Source organism: Cinclus cinclus, chromosome 12 (assembly GCF_963662255.1).
Source record: "Cinclus cinclus chromosome 12, bCinCin1.1, whole genome shotgun sequence".
Classification (NCBI taxonomy): Eukaryota; Metazoa; Chordata; class Aves; order Passeriformes; family Cinclidae; genus Cinclus; species Cinclus cinclus.
Window position 1 is genome coordinate 13,354,570 of NC_085057.1, and position 16,009 is coordinate 13,370,578.

General features: G+C 36.8%; 1 protein-coding gene across 1 annotated transcript in view; it reads right to left on the minus strand.

Moving 5' to 3' along the window:
* Positions 1 to 16,009, minus strand: part of CACNA2D3 (calcium voltage-gated channel auxiliary subunit alpha2delta 3) — a 390,722-nt gene that overhangs the window by 114,187 nt on the left and 260,526 nt on the right. The window contains exon 14 of the mRNA XM_062500613.1: positions 1,852 to 1,869. Within this exon, the coding sequence (XP_062356597.1) occupies positions 1,852 to 1,869 (18 nt within the window). The remainder of the gene's footprint in view (positions 1 to 1,851; positions 1,870 to 16,009) is intronic.

The following is a 16,009-nucleotide window of genomic DNA, read 5'->3' on the forward strand; positions in this document are numbered from 1 at the left end:
GCAAAACAGTGACTAAGTCGTTCATAAAGGCATGCACCAGCCCAGTGCTGCTTCCCTTCACCTTGCAGAGAGCAAGAGAGATTTTCTTGGTTTGTTCATAAGCTGCCAGGCCACATTTACTAAAAGGAATATCGCTTGCCTGAAGTTATCAAAAGCTCTGGAGGATTACTTGTACCTGCACCCCTCCCCTTCCCATTCCCTCCTTCCCACCCCTCTCCTCTTTCTCTGCACAAAAGTCAACTAGACTGTAGTCAGCAATGAGTGTGTATAAAAATATGTAGCTTTAGTTCTGCATTTGTTTGATCTAGAAGTAAAACCACTGAAAATTGGTATTTTTGACCATTTATGAAAATTGTGTTCACAAATCTGAGTAATTTGCACCAGAAAATTATTTAATAGCTCAGAATTTTGGCCATCAGAACAGGTAATACAGCATCACATGGCACAAGCTGACAAACAGCCTGGTTGTACTTTCTGCACCAGCATATCACAGTCTGATTCTCTCTTCTTTCTGCAAACTGTTAAGAGAAGCATTTGGTGCAAACATTTAGACAAGCAGGTGAAAATGAAAAAGCCAAAATTAGCTAGTCTAGCCGCTCTTTTGGTCCTTCTACTTTTCCAGAAAGCTGTACACAAATTATTTCTTGAAACCTTTTATTTCAAGAAAAAAAAAAATCCAAAACACAACAAAAAACAAAACCACAAAACCAACATATTTTGGTACCATGTTCTGCAACTATCAAAGCATGAACAAACTATGGACATAGTCCAGTGTCACAAAACAGCATATTACCTGCAGGTTTGAAATAGAATTTTCTGAGCACCCTGAGCAAGGAAATTTCAAATACATGTAGTAGCATAAAAATAAAGCCTCCCATTGTCATATTTCTTGTTTTTTAAACAAAAAGTGGCTGAAATACACTAGTGAAGTTCTAAGTTCTGTGGATGCCTTCACCATTCTTCAAAAGCTATTAAGTGAAAGATCACTTAATTTATAGCTTTCATTAAAAACTGAACTTTTTTCATCATTCATGACTGTTAATAACAGTGATGTCAAACTGACTAATTGCTGTGACATTTATTATTGAAGGTGCTTTACCAAAAACAGTAAGAATGACTTGGACAAGTGCATGTTGCAATTGCCCAGCATATTCTATTCCTTTTTATAATTTTAATACTTTTTTTACCAAAAGCTAGATTTTCTAGCAAGAAAAAAACCACCAGCTAGATATTCTAGTTTCTGGAAGCCTTGATTATATCTGTGAAATACATCAGGACAATGTAACAGGCATCAAGCAATTCTTAACTCTGCTGTCCTGAGTGTGGTGCTGACTCTGGTAACACTGCATTGATGCAGAAGTGGTTTAAAGGCAAGAGCACACTGTATGAAAAGTATGCAACCTGTTGGAGAAGTCAAATGCTGAATGTGTTCAGGGGTGTGCTGGTAGATACAGTGGGGAGCAGTGAAAGGGTACCAGCTACGCCATGGGTTCTGCAGTCTCTACAACAGATCCAGAAATGTTTCACATGGAGTAATAGACTGGGTTGTTTTGTTTGGTTTTTTTTTTTTAATCCCTATTATTATTTCAAATTGTTGATAAAATAGCCTCCCTGTTGTTTCCAAGTTGTAGGCTACTGGATGGCATGTTAAAATAGCTCATATTTTAAGAGCTGCTCTCAGCAGGTACCTCAGCTGGGCTCAAAGCCAGGCACCTTCCTGGGGCCCAGCTCAGAGCCCCATGACAGTGAAGTGTTTCACTGATCACCACCTGTACCACGCTCACACCACCATGGAAACATGAAGCACTGGTGACTACTTGGAATGACCAGGATTTGATTAAAATATTTTACCTTTTGTGCCTGAGGGAGCTGGAAAACAACAAAACAGAACAAGCAATTATTCATTAAATTAATTTGAACAGCTACTTTAGCTGCTGTATTAATAGAAGCATAAACATAATGTAAAAACAAAGTGCAAAGGTAAGAAACTAGAGGAACTAGATTTACATTGCCAATTGATTCCCTTTATTGAGGGCTTATTAACTGACTTTATGATTTGACAGCTTCTCTACAAGGTATCACAAAAGCACCATGAAATTTGTTAAATATTACAACACCAAGAAAGGGATTGTTTTCTCCTCAGATATGGTACCACACCTGAACTGTGAAGCAGTTCCATCTTCCTGTACACAAATATAATTCAACATAAAGACAGTTTTAGTTTTAAATGAAACTGACATTAAGAGGAGATTATCATATTAAAGTAGAAGTTTGTATTCTCCATGACAGAGGAAAGAAAAACAAAATGGGAACAGAAAGTTAGTAACTGCTTATGCAAACAGATTACAATCCATGCATAATATACAATAGTATATGCATAGAACAATACATTTCTGTGCTGTAAACACAGGTATGATTATATGTGCATATATGCAAATCAAATGCATGTGTTTATGCATATATGCATTTTTGTACCACACAGATGTTGTTAGACAAGAATGGCCGTACCTGGTTGTGTGCACAGTATTTACTGCAAACAACAGCTCACGTGTCAAGGCATTGAGAGCAGGCAGCAGACTCCATCACATATAAAATACCTTATTTATCAAGAGTTGAAAGATGGGTTCTGTTTTCACTTCAGAAAAAGAGAAAACCCATTGCAGCGGAGGAAGTCAGAAAACCAAGCTGTTACAGGCGCAATACAGTTTTCCTTTTTTCTGAATCCTTCTCCTTTTACTCCATAATTGTGGAGAAATTCACACACTTAGCACTTCAGCCTTTGGCTAAGTCCAACTCCTCAGAAAATTGTTTGCCCAACTAAAGTTTTTTCTTGAAAGGCAGCATAGGAACATGGAAACAGGCAGGTGAGTCAATGCCAAACGCAAAAGGACATTCAAGATCTCTAGTGAGCTCCTGACTGACCTTTTGCCCTTCCTCTGAACGAAAACAAATAGAGGAAAAAACCACCAAACTTGAACCCAGTCCTCTGTTAAAAGCTAATATCCACACAGTTAATGTCCTGAAAGAGAACTGTCACATGATCTCTAATTCACAAATATTGGGAGTAAGCAGCCACAATTTATCCATTTTTTGCAACATAAAATGTATCAAAATTCACTGCAGGAAGAATTGCTAGGAGTAAGATTCTTTCATCTTGGAACTGCAAAGTTCCAACAACAAAACACAAATCGTGATCACCTTAAAGTATGACCTATATGTGTTCCAAAAAAGCCGTTTTTTAAAAAAAATAAATTACTATATTGAACACTATAAAAGGGTTGCTGCAGAAATTGCAGATATCTCTGAATTGTAAATGCATGAACTAAGTCCCGTATAACAAGTTAGAGCAGTTTAAAGCCTTTCTGAAAGTTTAACTACTTGTTACTCTTTGATTTGGTTAATTATTTTGACTCCGAGAAGGGGAAAGTTTTTCTTTTTGACATTCAAACAAGAGGAGAAAGTTGCGATATGATTTTATTTTATTTTTAATTTGCGGAATACAGTCAGGTACATGTAGTTTGGTCAAGTTTTGCCAAGTGAGGGAATTACAGTCAGATGGACTGAAGTGAGGATTTCCTATTAATAACCACCACACAAACGAGTTGCTTCACACTTTTGAATACAAAGTGACCCCTATTGCTTTTACTCAGACTAGTTTCACGAGTACATTAATAAGCATTGACAAATTAGAGTTCTTTATTATCTGCTGCTGAATTCAGTTAGTCAACCCAATTTATATATTTTTTTTAATATAATTAAGAGTGTTTCCATTCTCTGAAATATCAGTAGTCACAACCCTGATTAAGAATAATAAAGCCAGCAGATGAGGGCATCATGTTTATTTCTGGGGATGGAATTCTTGACACATTTCACCTAAGCTTAAAAATCCTTAAAAATCGAGGTCTTTTTCCAATTAAAAAAAACCCCAAACAATTAATAATAATAATAATAATAATAATAATAATAGTAGTAGTAGTCTGTTCCCACCATATAAATTTTCATCCTATTGCTGATTTGAGACTTGGCTGCTACAAGGTCCTATATATCAGCAACCCAGTTTAGTATTTGCTACAAATTCCTTTGAAATAAACTGTGGAGCTTTGTCTGACATTACCCCTTCTGGGAGGCCATAGGAAACAAATAATTTTCCTAACAATAACAGTAATAGTCCTGCGGTCTGACCCTTTACTGAGCAGTGTGAGAGCTGCCTGTCTGGGTGTAAAAGTCAGCAGGTGCCTCTGACTGGTGTGGCTTGCTTCATACCCTGCCAAGAGGCAGCTTTGCAGCAAACTCTGTGATCTTTGGCCCTCCAGCACCGCAGGTATTTCTGTTCTACCCTCACCCCTGGTGAACTGTGCCCTTTTGGTGCTTTTATTCAGCTCTAGCCACACCAAAGTACCTCCTGTTCCTTTTTGTTTTCCATTAGTGTCTCTTTCTCCCTCGGGTGCTTGTCCCTAAACAATACACAACACAGATCTGTTTGACTTGCTCCTGGTTTGCCATCTGGGTAAAGCGGGTTTTGTTAAAATCATTGTGGCTCAGGTGCAGGGAGGACATCTGGCCATCTGCTGGCTCCTGGTTCATCCAGCTGTGGGTCAGGAGGAGCCATCTCAATGAAACTGGAGCTTGCTCCACAAAGCTGCTCAGGAGGAGACCTGTGCTGTGCTGCCAGGTACAGCAGGGACAGGAGCCTGCAAACCTGGAAGCACCAGAGGAAACTGAAGAGAATTTTCCGATTTAAAAAAAAAGCAGACTTAGGAATCTTGATGGAACTATGCAGATTTTGCTGCAACCTAAAAAAAAATTCTTAGATTGATGAGGAAGACTAAAGCATGGAGCATTGCAAGAGCACAGGTAAAAGAGTAGTTGGATTTGTTTTCAAACTCCTTTTAACAAGAGGAGAATGATTTTTTTACTAAATACATTTCTTATTCTGTTTTGTATTGTAAAGAAAAAATATTCTCAGAAACTTGCGCCCCCTGAGGTTCACAATATGCTTGATGCCAGTAAGACATGTTGAGAATTCCACATCTAAATTCAGGTCAACTTGGGGTCCTGTCACACAATTTAACACAGAATAAATAACTGCAGGGGGTTTTTCAATACTGGTGTTGCACATACTGTCATGCTTTCCACATTCACAAATAATCCAGTATTGTTTTGAGCCCTTCATGGAAATGTGTTTGATATCACCAGAAAAAGAAAAATTAGACACTCCTAACGTGGTAAAAAAAACCCACGACAGGCAAAGGGATCCACCATCAAGGAATTTGCACTATTTTTTGGATCAGATACCTGTGAGACCAATATTATTATTGAACCAAACAAGACCCCAGAGATCTGAAATACTGTCTTTACAACAGGAGGAATAAGTAGTTCTGATAAGTACCTCATAAAAGTGTATGTCCTTGCACCCTTATCAAAAGAAATTCATAAAGATTGATTTTGTAAATGATTTAATGATCATTGAAAAGAAAAACACTGAAATACTTTAGAACTGTTTCAACAATTTATTCAAAACATTATGTAGCTGCATGTCCTAGATTTCCAAGAAACCAAGTCTGAAGTTTTAAAGGAAAACACAGTAGAATTATAGACTTATTGTTCTGTTGGATCAGAATTCAACTTTCTGTTTGTTTGAAGAATAGCAAAAAAATCTGCAGGAGTAAATTGTACTCAGTAGTTTCTTACTATATCAAAACCCATGGCTTCTATTAATAATGAAACAAAAATAACATATATCATTATGACATTAACTTCCTGTTTCTATTTTTCTGATGATTTCATGGAGTTATTGTTATAAAAAAGTATACTATTGCAATTCACTTATGTTGAAACTTTGAAAAAATAAAAACTCTTATTTTACATTCACTGACCTCATTTCCAGTCTTCTTCTCCTGCCAAGCTTTTAGAAGTCGCCAGTCACAGAAAAACAGCCCCACAGACTCGATTGTTCCAAAATCAGATACAATCCAAATCAATAGAAAGTAACTTCAAACATGTCAGTAAATAATCAGCAAGTCTGGATATGGTTTTGATAATACAGACATTTTTATAAATACTTTCAGAGCTGCACTAAATTTAACCTTAATGCACTGCTAAATTTATGGTGTTTTTAAGGTTTATGTTCATCCCATCCACGTCACATACTGACTCTTTATTTTAAATGGGATGTATAGTTTAGAACTTTTAGTTTTCAAAAATACATTTTCAGGAAAGATATGAAGTGCTGTGGCAAACATGGAGAAAATGCAAAGCATTTCATATGTTACTAGCAGATTTCTTCAGCTTTTCCCATAAAAAGCAAAAACTTGGAAAAGAATAGAAAGAATATTCCAATTCTCAGTTTTTGGGCAAAAAATGTAAACTTATTGCTTTAAAATCTACTTACTCAGATGCTGTAAGATACAGCATTTAAATATTATGGTTTTCATAATTTTTCTCTCGCAATCTGTGCACTTATTCCCCCCACCTAAGTACTACAGGCATCATAGAAAATTATATGCACACATGGAGGAAGAAATAAAATCCAGCCCCCTACTGGGATGTTCCTGACATTAAGATCTCACTATAAATATTAAGAGTGGCATTAACCTGCAGCTTACCAGGCCAACATCTCTAAGGAAATGCAGTTGATTTTTCAAGGGATTTAACACCAAATCCTTCATTGTTCACATAATTGTTTAACTGTGCTACCACGTATTTTCCAGTAACTACAGCATTTTAGTCAAGGAGAGATTGTGCTCTGCATGCAAAGTACACCCATCAGAGGAAATTTAAATGTTGCTATGGAGAAGAGAGCCATAAAACATATATGAAACCTACAATTCTGGTTCTCTCTTTAAAAAGAATTCCTACAGACGACAGAACGGAAATAATTTAGCTCCTGTGAAATAGGAAAAAGAGAACACACAGGAGCTGTAAAGGCATTGGATTGGAATTAAGAAATAGCAAAATAAAAAACTACATATATTTAGGAACTTTGTAATAAAATGGCTCCACTCTTTAAAGATTTGATACCTTTTCTAAAATACCTTGACTGCTTATTAATGCAAATGACTGAAGAATCCCTCAAGCAGTCTAGTAATCTTGTTTTTAAAATGAGAAGCAGCATGAAAAAGGATCTAAATATTCTCAACTTTCAAAGCAGTTATTAAAGTCATATCTGTCTGCATGTGCTCCCTGAACTTCATGTGGAAATCCAGAGAAAAGATATCCATACTCACATATTCTGTCAGTCTGTGCCTGTGACTTTTATTTGTATAAACTAACTGTTTTCTTTTTAATGAATGCAAAACACTTACAGGAAAAATTATACTTAAACTAAATGCAAAGTTTGGTTAAAACTATTCAATAAATATCTCCTAAAGAATTATGCTAATTGTACAGATAAGCCACACAACTACAAATCAAAGCAGCAGAAACAATTAATGAATCAGACACTTCACAAGCATTCCACACACCATGACAAAAATTTTGGCCTCATGCTTGTGTGTAAAGGGAGCGAGTCCTATTTTCATTATTACACCAAAAACTAAGGACTCCTCGACATGAAATATTTGTCTATAGTTAATTCTGCTTATATGTGCAAACATATATTCTGTATGAACATTACTAGATTTATATTTCTCTACAGAAATTACTGATACAAACATTCATGCATGGAATTGGAATAATTTTCTAAATATAGACGACTCCAAAAAAAACTAGTGGTTGTATGATACACATCACTGGTACTAAGTGATACAATTTACATCAACATTTGTATATCTATTGTATAGTCTTTTTATCTCTTTCAAAAAAGGAAAGGGAGGAAGAGAAGGAAGGAAAAGTCAGCCTCAGAAGATGGGTGCATATGCACACACTCATTCATTTGTTCAACTCCCATAAAGGCCCTTCCACACTGGGAAAAAGGGCAGGCTCTTTGACAATCCTAGAAACAAAAAATCAATTCTTGATCATAAATCCTCTTAGGATCACACATCCTCTTTCTCTCAAAGTAAAACTGACACTGGCCTCAAAGCCAACCCAAGCAAGAGCCTCACACAATAACTATTAGAGTCAATGAGGATCCTGCAATGAGTTTAGTGGGGTTTTGATCTTGTACTGCATTAAATTTTACTTGCTCTACATATCAATGTAAGACCAACATCTAAAGATAACTCCTTTCTGAAGATAGATGAAAGTGTGTTTGATCTAATGAATATGTAAAGCAAGCCAGAATGTCTTCTAAAAAATCAGATTTACTAATTGTGTTTGTGATTTTTAGCATGTTACTCTGATTGTATTAAATGGATTGTACTTTTAGAAGAGATGCGGTGCTCTGGAGTCTGTTTTGCCATCATCCAACAGCCTAGGAAAGGAATGGCTATAAGAACATGTATAGCTGAATTATCCCAAACCATTGCTGTTTCTCCATCTTTTTTTAATCACAAAGTAATTCCATTTCTTCTGTGTGTCCAGAGCACCCCTCAGCAGAAGCAGTGGAAGCTGTACCCAGGCTCCTTTTCCTTTCCATTGCTCTCTGTCCCTCTCCCCTGCTGTCACAAACAGTCTGAGCCTTTTGGGGTTCTTAGAATCCTGAGATAATTTTTCCTTTGCTGTAATGGAGTTGACAAACTCACAGGAGTGAAGGGTTTTTACCATGACAACAGGTTTTTATAACTTAGATTTGAAAGTTGGAATTAAGCATAATTCATACCAGACAGTTTTACCTCATGGATCTTGCATTTAACAAAGATGAATCTTTTGCTGACATTTGACATGCAAATAGAATCATTTCAAGTTCCCAGCATTTCGGACTAGGATCACAAAATGTGCCATGAAGAAACAGACAGGAAGTTATGTGTGTTCATCAGGGTAAAATTTGGAAGGAAATTTCTGAATGGTTTGTTTCTGTTTTTGTTTTTGGTTTTGTTTTTTTTTAGAAAATAGATTTAAGTGGCCTTTTCTCTAATTGGTTTGGGAAAAGATTTTTTGAACAGTTTTATGAAAAAGAAAAAAACAGTCTGGGGAATGTTACTGCCTCAGCTAGCTAAAAAAACTAACTAAAAGTAAAGGAGAGCTCTGTTGCTGTTTGTTTGTGCTACAGACAACACAGTCTAGGAGTAGGAATGTGGAGTGAGTGTAGTTTTTGAAAATACATTGTGTGCTTATTTTTCTTCCCCTTTGATTTTGGAATTAATCTTAAAGGTGTATAACTTAATATTTAGCACAAACAGAATAGATGATTAGGGATATAAGTATTACGAATGAAGAAACAGGAAGTTACTTATGTCAAGCAGTTTCCTGTAGAAACAAACATTTTCTTATTTGCAGGGGACACTATTTATGGGTATGAAGACAAAACTGACCCATTATAAAATTCACACATAATTTTGTGTCAAGAACTCATGGTTAAGAATAAAAGTATTTGTATTCTCTAAAAAAAACTGCCCTGACATCAGAAGATTGACAGGACTTATTTACATATTTAATTCAAGATGATTTTGCTTTCCATTATCTCCATTTAAGCTTTTTATGGTGGCAATTGATGATATTTTTAAAATTTGTGATGAAATCAATGAACTTGTAATTGTTAAAACAAGCTTTAGGTAATATCAGGGCAAAACAAGGCACCTGCCAAACTGCTGTGAAATGTTTAGCACACAACACAGTGGGGGAAAGAGAAAAATAACCAATTGATTTCAAATATCTGAAATTCAGCAGACAAGAACATGACCAGAAAAATCAGGCATAGGGGGGAAAAAAAATCATCACTGAGAATCTTATCAATAAGACTGTGTACACATTCAAAGAAATCTGTCTGGTTTTGCTATCTAGAGGACTAAATTGATCTTGTAAGAAATGAATCTGTGCTGCAAAACATTCTAGGAATATCAAAGCAAAGGAAAATGGAATTGGGTTTGGAGGAGGGGAGGTTGTAATTAATGGGACTTTTTCTCTTACTTGCTTCAAGACAAGTCATTCCAGAAATATTCTGAAATTAACTTCCTCATTCTAGAAGTTTGATGCAAACACTGGAACTGGTACAAGGCTCTAAGTGCTGGAACTAATTATTTTTTAGAATTAAAATATTGGACATTTTTAGAGGGAACAATCTGCTTAGCTGCCTAACAAATTCATTCAGAATAATTACTGCATTTTATTGGGTATTTTTTCTCCCCCATTAATTGCTTCTGAATGAGCAGAAATTTTGTACAGATTTTGTGTTTAGCTGGCACAAAACACCTTGAAGGCAATGTCAGTAAGCAATGGCCTGGAACTGCTCTGTGTGGAGCAGGAGCTGGAGGGCAGAACAAGAGAGACACCATACGCTCCTAAGATCATTTGAGCTGATAAACAACAGGAGATGATTTCAAAGGAACAAAAGCTGCACAAAAATATTAGGATCATTTCATTTGCTGAGAAGAAGAAATCCACAGATATGATAACAGATCAAGGGCACCAGAAACCAGCAGGAAAAGCAGCTTATGCACAACAATTAAATGAGATGCTTCAAACCTTTCAAAAAGCTTCATTCCCTTTCAAAGATAATAATTTTTATTCTGGTCTATCAGTTTGCCTCTGAAAGGGCAAAACACTGATTACTCTATCTCAAGACACATCTGAAAAAGTTCAGATGAAGCGTAAAGAAAAAGGAGGAAGAAATAATGTGCAAAACCAGTGCATAAAAATACTACACGAAGCCCAGGCACTGAGCTCTGGTAGGTGTTTAAAAGTGCTGCTCTGCTTTGTCAGGGAAAAGGAATAATCCCGGAAACCAGGAACAAATCTTCATAAAAATTTTTGTCCAGGTTTTGTAGAAAAACTTGAGAATCAAATGCCCAATGCATGTTTTGGAAATAAATTAACATTATGCTATAATACTGTGCTCTAATAGCAAGGTGACCAGCATGTGGTTCCCAAATTAGGAACATGTGGTTTCAGGTTCACATGCCTAAGCAAAGCAACTGATTTTATTATCTAACAGATATGTACAAGATCAGAAGGTAGGTTTAAGTCTCTAACTTTTGAAAGCATTGTTTTAAAACTGTATGATAAAACAAAGAATTTAAAAAAATCTTAGAAAACACTCCATCATTTAACATGAAATCTCTCACCTGGATAAGCTCCTAATCTAAAAATAGATTATTTTATTCTATAGAAATTCTTCTATCATCTTGTGGGGAGGTTGGTATTACAGACAGTTATTAGTTACTTATTAGTTATAATTTAGTGCTGCCATCATAAATGACAAAATGGCATCATCTGTGCTGCATCCTGTTCACCAGCTCTGCTTTGAGGACCAGATTCTGTCTTGTCACCCTTCTAATAAGCACGTAGCTAATGCATCTCACCATCCTAGTTTCACATTGAGATTTTACAGCTACACTTTATTGAAACAGCCATGGAGCATTTAATGGACTCTTCATACTGCAGGAATAATTCATCAAGTTCTCTAAAGATTCACTCACTCTGTAGAAAGAGCTACAATTCTCTTGCTGTTTTATTTTGCTGTTATTCTGCACATCTTGAAACTCAAAACTTCCCAAAGGTCCATGTGACCTGACGACCAATAACTAAGGGTCTGGTTTGTTGGAAGATCACACATCTGAGAGCATTTCTAGATGATCTAAGTTACATTCAAATATGCAGTTTTTCTTTTTTTTTAATGCACTGCATGTGAAATCTAGATCAAGGAAACATTTTGGCCTAAGGCAAAGTTACCCATCACCTTCTCCTCTCTTCTCCTTTATTGTATTATCCAGCAGGTCAAGAAAACCTTATCTCTCCTTCACTACAAGAATTCACAAGAAAAGGTCTCAAAATTCTTTCACCTGTCTCAGAGCTAGAGCTGTTTACAGACACTAAGGTAGTTTTAGACATACTAGAACCTAAAATGGGATAAATACCATCATCTTGTAGTAGATGGCAAAAATTTAATGAATTATTGCTAAATCAGATTTCATAATCTCCATTTCCTTAAACTAAACTATAACATGAAAAGGACAAGGTGAAAGAGCCAAGGAAGGTTTAGCTTATTTTTCCCACAAAGACAATTTGTTGTTCACTGCAACTCAATTTTCAGAGGTTTTAAAGCTTTAATACAGAATGTTAGAATGTTCCCTCAGTCAACAGAAGTATAATCCAAGCACCTTAAACTAAGATTTTATTTTTTCTTTTTTTAACTGACACAATGAATATGTGTTCTGGTTTACATTAGTGTAACTCCAGGTACATAAGAGAGATAGTACTGATTTACTAGAGAGTAAAATAAGGAAGAATAATAATCAATAAATGTAACCCATATGGAATACAAGCATATAGCTGACTTAGGTAGCTCACTTTTACTTTTTTGGACAGCTTTATGGAATAAACCTGTCAACATAGAAATCTGAGGCCTTTATCATTATTCAGAGTTCATGGGCTGCAAGAGAACAAAAAGACTTGAGAAAGCTCTGTAATTTGTGCTAGTTTTGTGTATTAGTATGCACTTTCTAATGTGCATGCTGTTGTAGTATTTATGTTCCACTAAATAAAAGGCAATTTAAAAAAAAAAAATCCTATTCTGTAAAAGAAGTGCTTAAATGCAACAGCCCTGTGGAATCCTTGTGGCAACTCTTACTAGAGAGCCCTTGCACATTCTAATGATTTTCCTAGAAGTAGCAAATGTAAACTAATATTTAGAGTGAATACATTTTCCTAGCCCCAAAATTGGTATCAGGGCAGGTGAAATGGCTGTTATGGATTCCAGAGAAAATACTTACGAGTTCTAAACTTTCTCCTGACTGCTCTGATAGTGCTGAAGATCATTTACCAACTGGATAGATCATGTTCAAACAAATCTTTCACGGAAATGTCTGCTTGGAAAGATCTGATGTGACAAAATACAGTGGTGTGGACCAAGGCCAAACACTTTGCTGTCAAGCAGCAAGAACATCAGTAAGAAACATCCTGTTATTCCTTGTATAATAGAGTATATTTCTGATAAATTTCTCTGCAAGTTACTAACTTCAAAGAAAATACTAGTCATAATGACTGTGATAAACATGAACTACAACATTTATGCTTATTGTGCATATGACCGTGTTGTATGTTAAAACTCCTGATAATACAAAAAGAAGAGCTATTAATAACAAAAGACTTCCATATCTGCAGAACAATAGACAAAAGAGAAGATTATTTCCTTTTATACTCTGTTCTTCTCCTTTTTTTGCACTGAATTCTGCCACTGCAGCAAAGAACAAACAGTACCAATAATTTAATAAGCTTTTCTTATTATTGCAGGTTTTTACTCCAGCAGTGCAGATAAATTACATTTCATCTTCACTGCCCTCTTCCTTCCACAAAGTCAAGGAATGATAAATATGAGATCAAAGGATGGGATTTAGTACATTATACTAAATTCATTGTTTCCCTGCATTATCATTTACTTTAAAAAACATGTTATGTGAAAAGTAAAGACAAAAACATGCCAGAAAAAGGTAATATATCTGACAAAATACCTATAATTTCCTAATAATTAACTCAATTTCACTCAGAGTAGAGGCAGTAAAATAGAAGATGGGCAGTTATCAGTTGTTAAAGCCTTTCAGTAATTTCCACTCAGGATAGACCTGTCCTCCTAAATTATGGATTCACCATGGCACATAGGGATGGAGAAACAAATTCTTTCTCTAGTTAGTGATTTGTCACCTTTTGATCTTATTTCTGTCACAGCAAAAACAGAAAAATCCCTGTGAAACAAGGTGGAAATGCATTTTCTGTGCTCCTAGTCAAAGGCACTGTAAGTCACTGGCAGATCCCAGCTGGAAATGGTCCCAAGCTGCTCTATCTCTAGTGTGCAGGTGTCTGCAAATGGGACCAATACCCTCTTGGCATGAATACGCCTGTTCATCAAATTCAGCAGCAGAGCAATTCTTTGTAATTTGTACAGAGCAGGTGAAACCTAATGACATTTGTAATTCTGTGGATTCTTACTCAAATACATCCAATCAGGTTTCATCTCAGAGGCCAGTTTCAATTATTTATCAGCAATTCTGGCTAGCCAGGGAGGACCTAGCTGACTGCAAGTTTCAAAACATGACACCTCTCTAGAACAAGGATCAGTGAGGGAAAGCCTTTGGCACTGTTTCCCACAGCATGTTCCTGGAGAAGCGGGCTGCTCACAGCTTGGACAAGTGCACTGTTTGCTGGGTTAAAAAACTGGCTTGATGACTGGGTCCAGAGAGTGGTGTGGAATGGAATCACACCCAGCTGGCAGCTGGTCACCAGTGCTGTTCCCCTGGGATCAGTAGTGGGGCCAGTCTTGTTTAATGTCTTTATCGATGCTCTGGGTGAGGGGATTGAGGGCACCCTCAGTACATTTACAGATGGCTCCAAGTTAGGTGGGAGTGTTGTTCTGCTGGAGGGTAGGAGGGCTCTGCTGAGGGGTCTGGACAGGCCGGATCAATGAGCCAAGACCAGTGGTGTGAGGTTCAACAAGGTAAAGGTGGATCCTGCCTTTGGGTCACAACCCCCTGCATCTCCAGGCTGGGGGCAGAGTGGCTGGAAAGCTGCCTGGCAGGAGAAGATCCGGGGGTGCTGGTTGACAGCAGCTGAACACGAGCCAGCGTGTGCCCGGGTGCCCAAGAAGGGCAGTGGCATCCTGGCTGGATCAGCAGTGGTGTGGCCAGCAGGAGCAGGGCAGTGATTGTCCCCCTGCACTGTCGAGGCCACAGCTCGAATCCTGGGTTTAGTTTTGGGCCCCTCGCTACACAAAAGATATTGGGGGGCTGCAGTGTGTCCAGAGAAGGGATAGGGAGCTGGGGAAGGGTCTGGAAGCACAAGACTCTTTGGGAATGGCTGGGGGTGTTTAGCCTGGAGAAAAGGAGACTCAGGGGGCCCTTATGGCTCTACAGCACCTGGGAGGAGATTGTAACCACACAGGGATCAGTCTCCTCTCCCAAGGTGTAACAAGTGACAGGACAAGAGGAAGCAGCCTCAAGTTGTACCTGGGAAGGTTTAGATTGGGCATTAGGAAAAATTTCTTCATAATAGAATTCCATTAAATCAAATTTAACCCAACAAAAACAAGAACTCCATGATTCTTGAGACCTAGACACCTGAGTGGGAAATCTGCAGAAGTGGACACTACTGTCTGAAAGACCAGTAATCAATTATTCCATTGACCTACCCTATTGTACTGTGTCCTTTTATTCACTATCCTTTTTAAGCAACTGGTGATTCTTACCTATTACTTTAAATGTAAATTATATGAGGAAGGAATTGTTATTTAATCCTGTAATCATCCATCATCTAGTGCAGTAGGACTTTGGTGATTTATTAAAATTGGCAGGTCATGATAATAATATCGGCAGCAGTCAGTGGTAAAACTAGAGTTGAAGTCAGTGATACAAAGAAGGAGAAAATGCACATTAAAATAACCAGTACAACCCAAAACCAAGAGTGACCTTAGAAAAACAGTAAAAGACAGTGTGGATAGTCACAGCATTCTGCAGGAAAGGAAGTAGAAAGAGAACATAATTACATTGTAGAAGAACACGCTGATATGGTTATTGGGAAACATTTTTTGAAAAAAATTGTGATCGAGGATGACAATTTCTTCAACCATAATTTAGTTTAAATATCAGAACATGTAGTAAATGAAGATGTGGAAGAAGGTTAGACAGGGTCAAAGTACTTAAACCTGGTAAAACTTACTTGTTCTTGTTGGGAATATTATTTAAAATACAAAACTAAATAGTAAAATAATCCTTTACCTATCAAAGAGTGAGAATATTTCAAAAAGAGATGAGACTTTACTTTGTTTAAAGCAATATTTCCATAGGAACTAATCTGCTTCAAAATTAGAAATTTAATCTATCTTTCATCCAGTGATAAAAGATGAACAGAGACCAAGGTCAAACTGAAGTTAGCCCAACATATAAAATAATAAAATACTAGAAAAGAGAATCTTTTGGCAATATATTGCTAAAAGCCAAGATATAACTCTCCTGTGATTTCCCTTCAATGGTTTAACCTAATG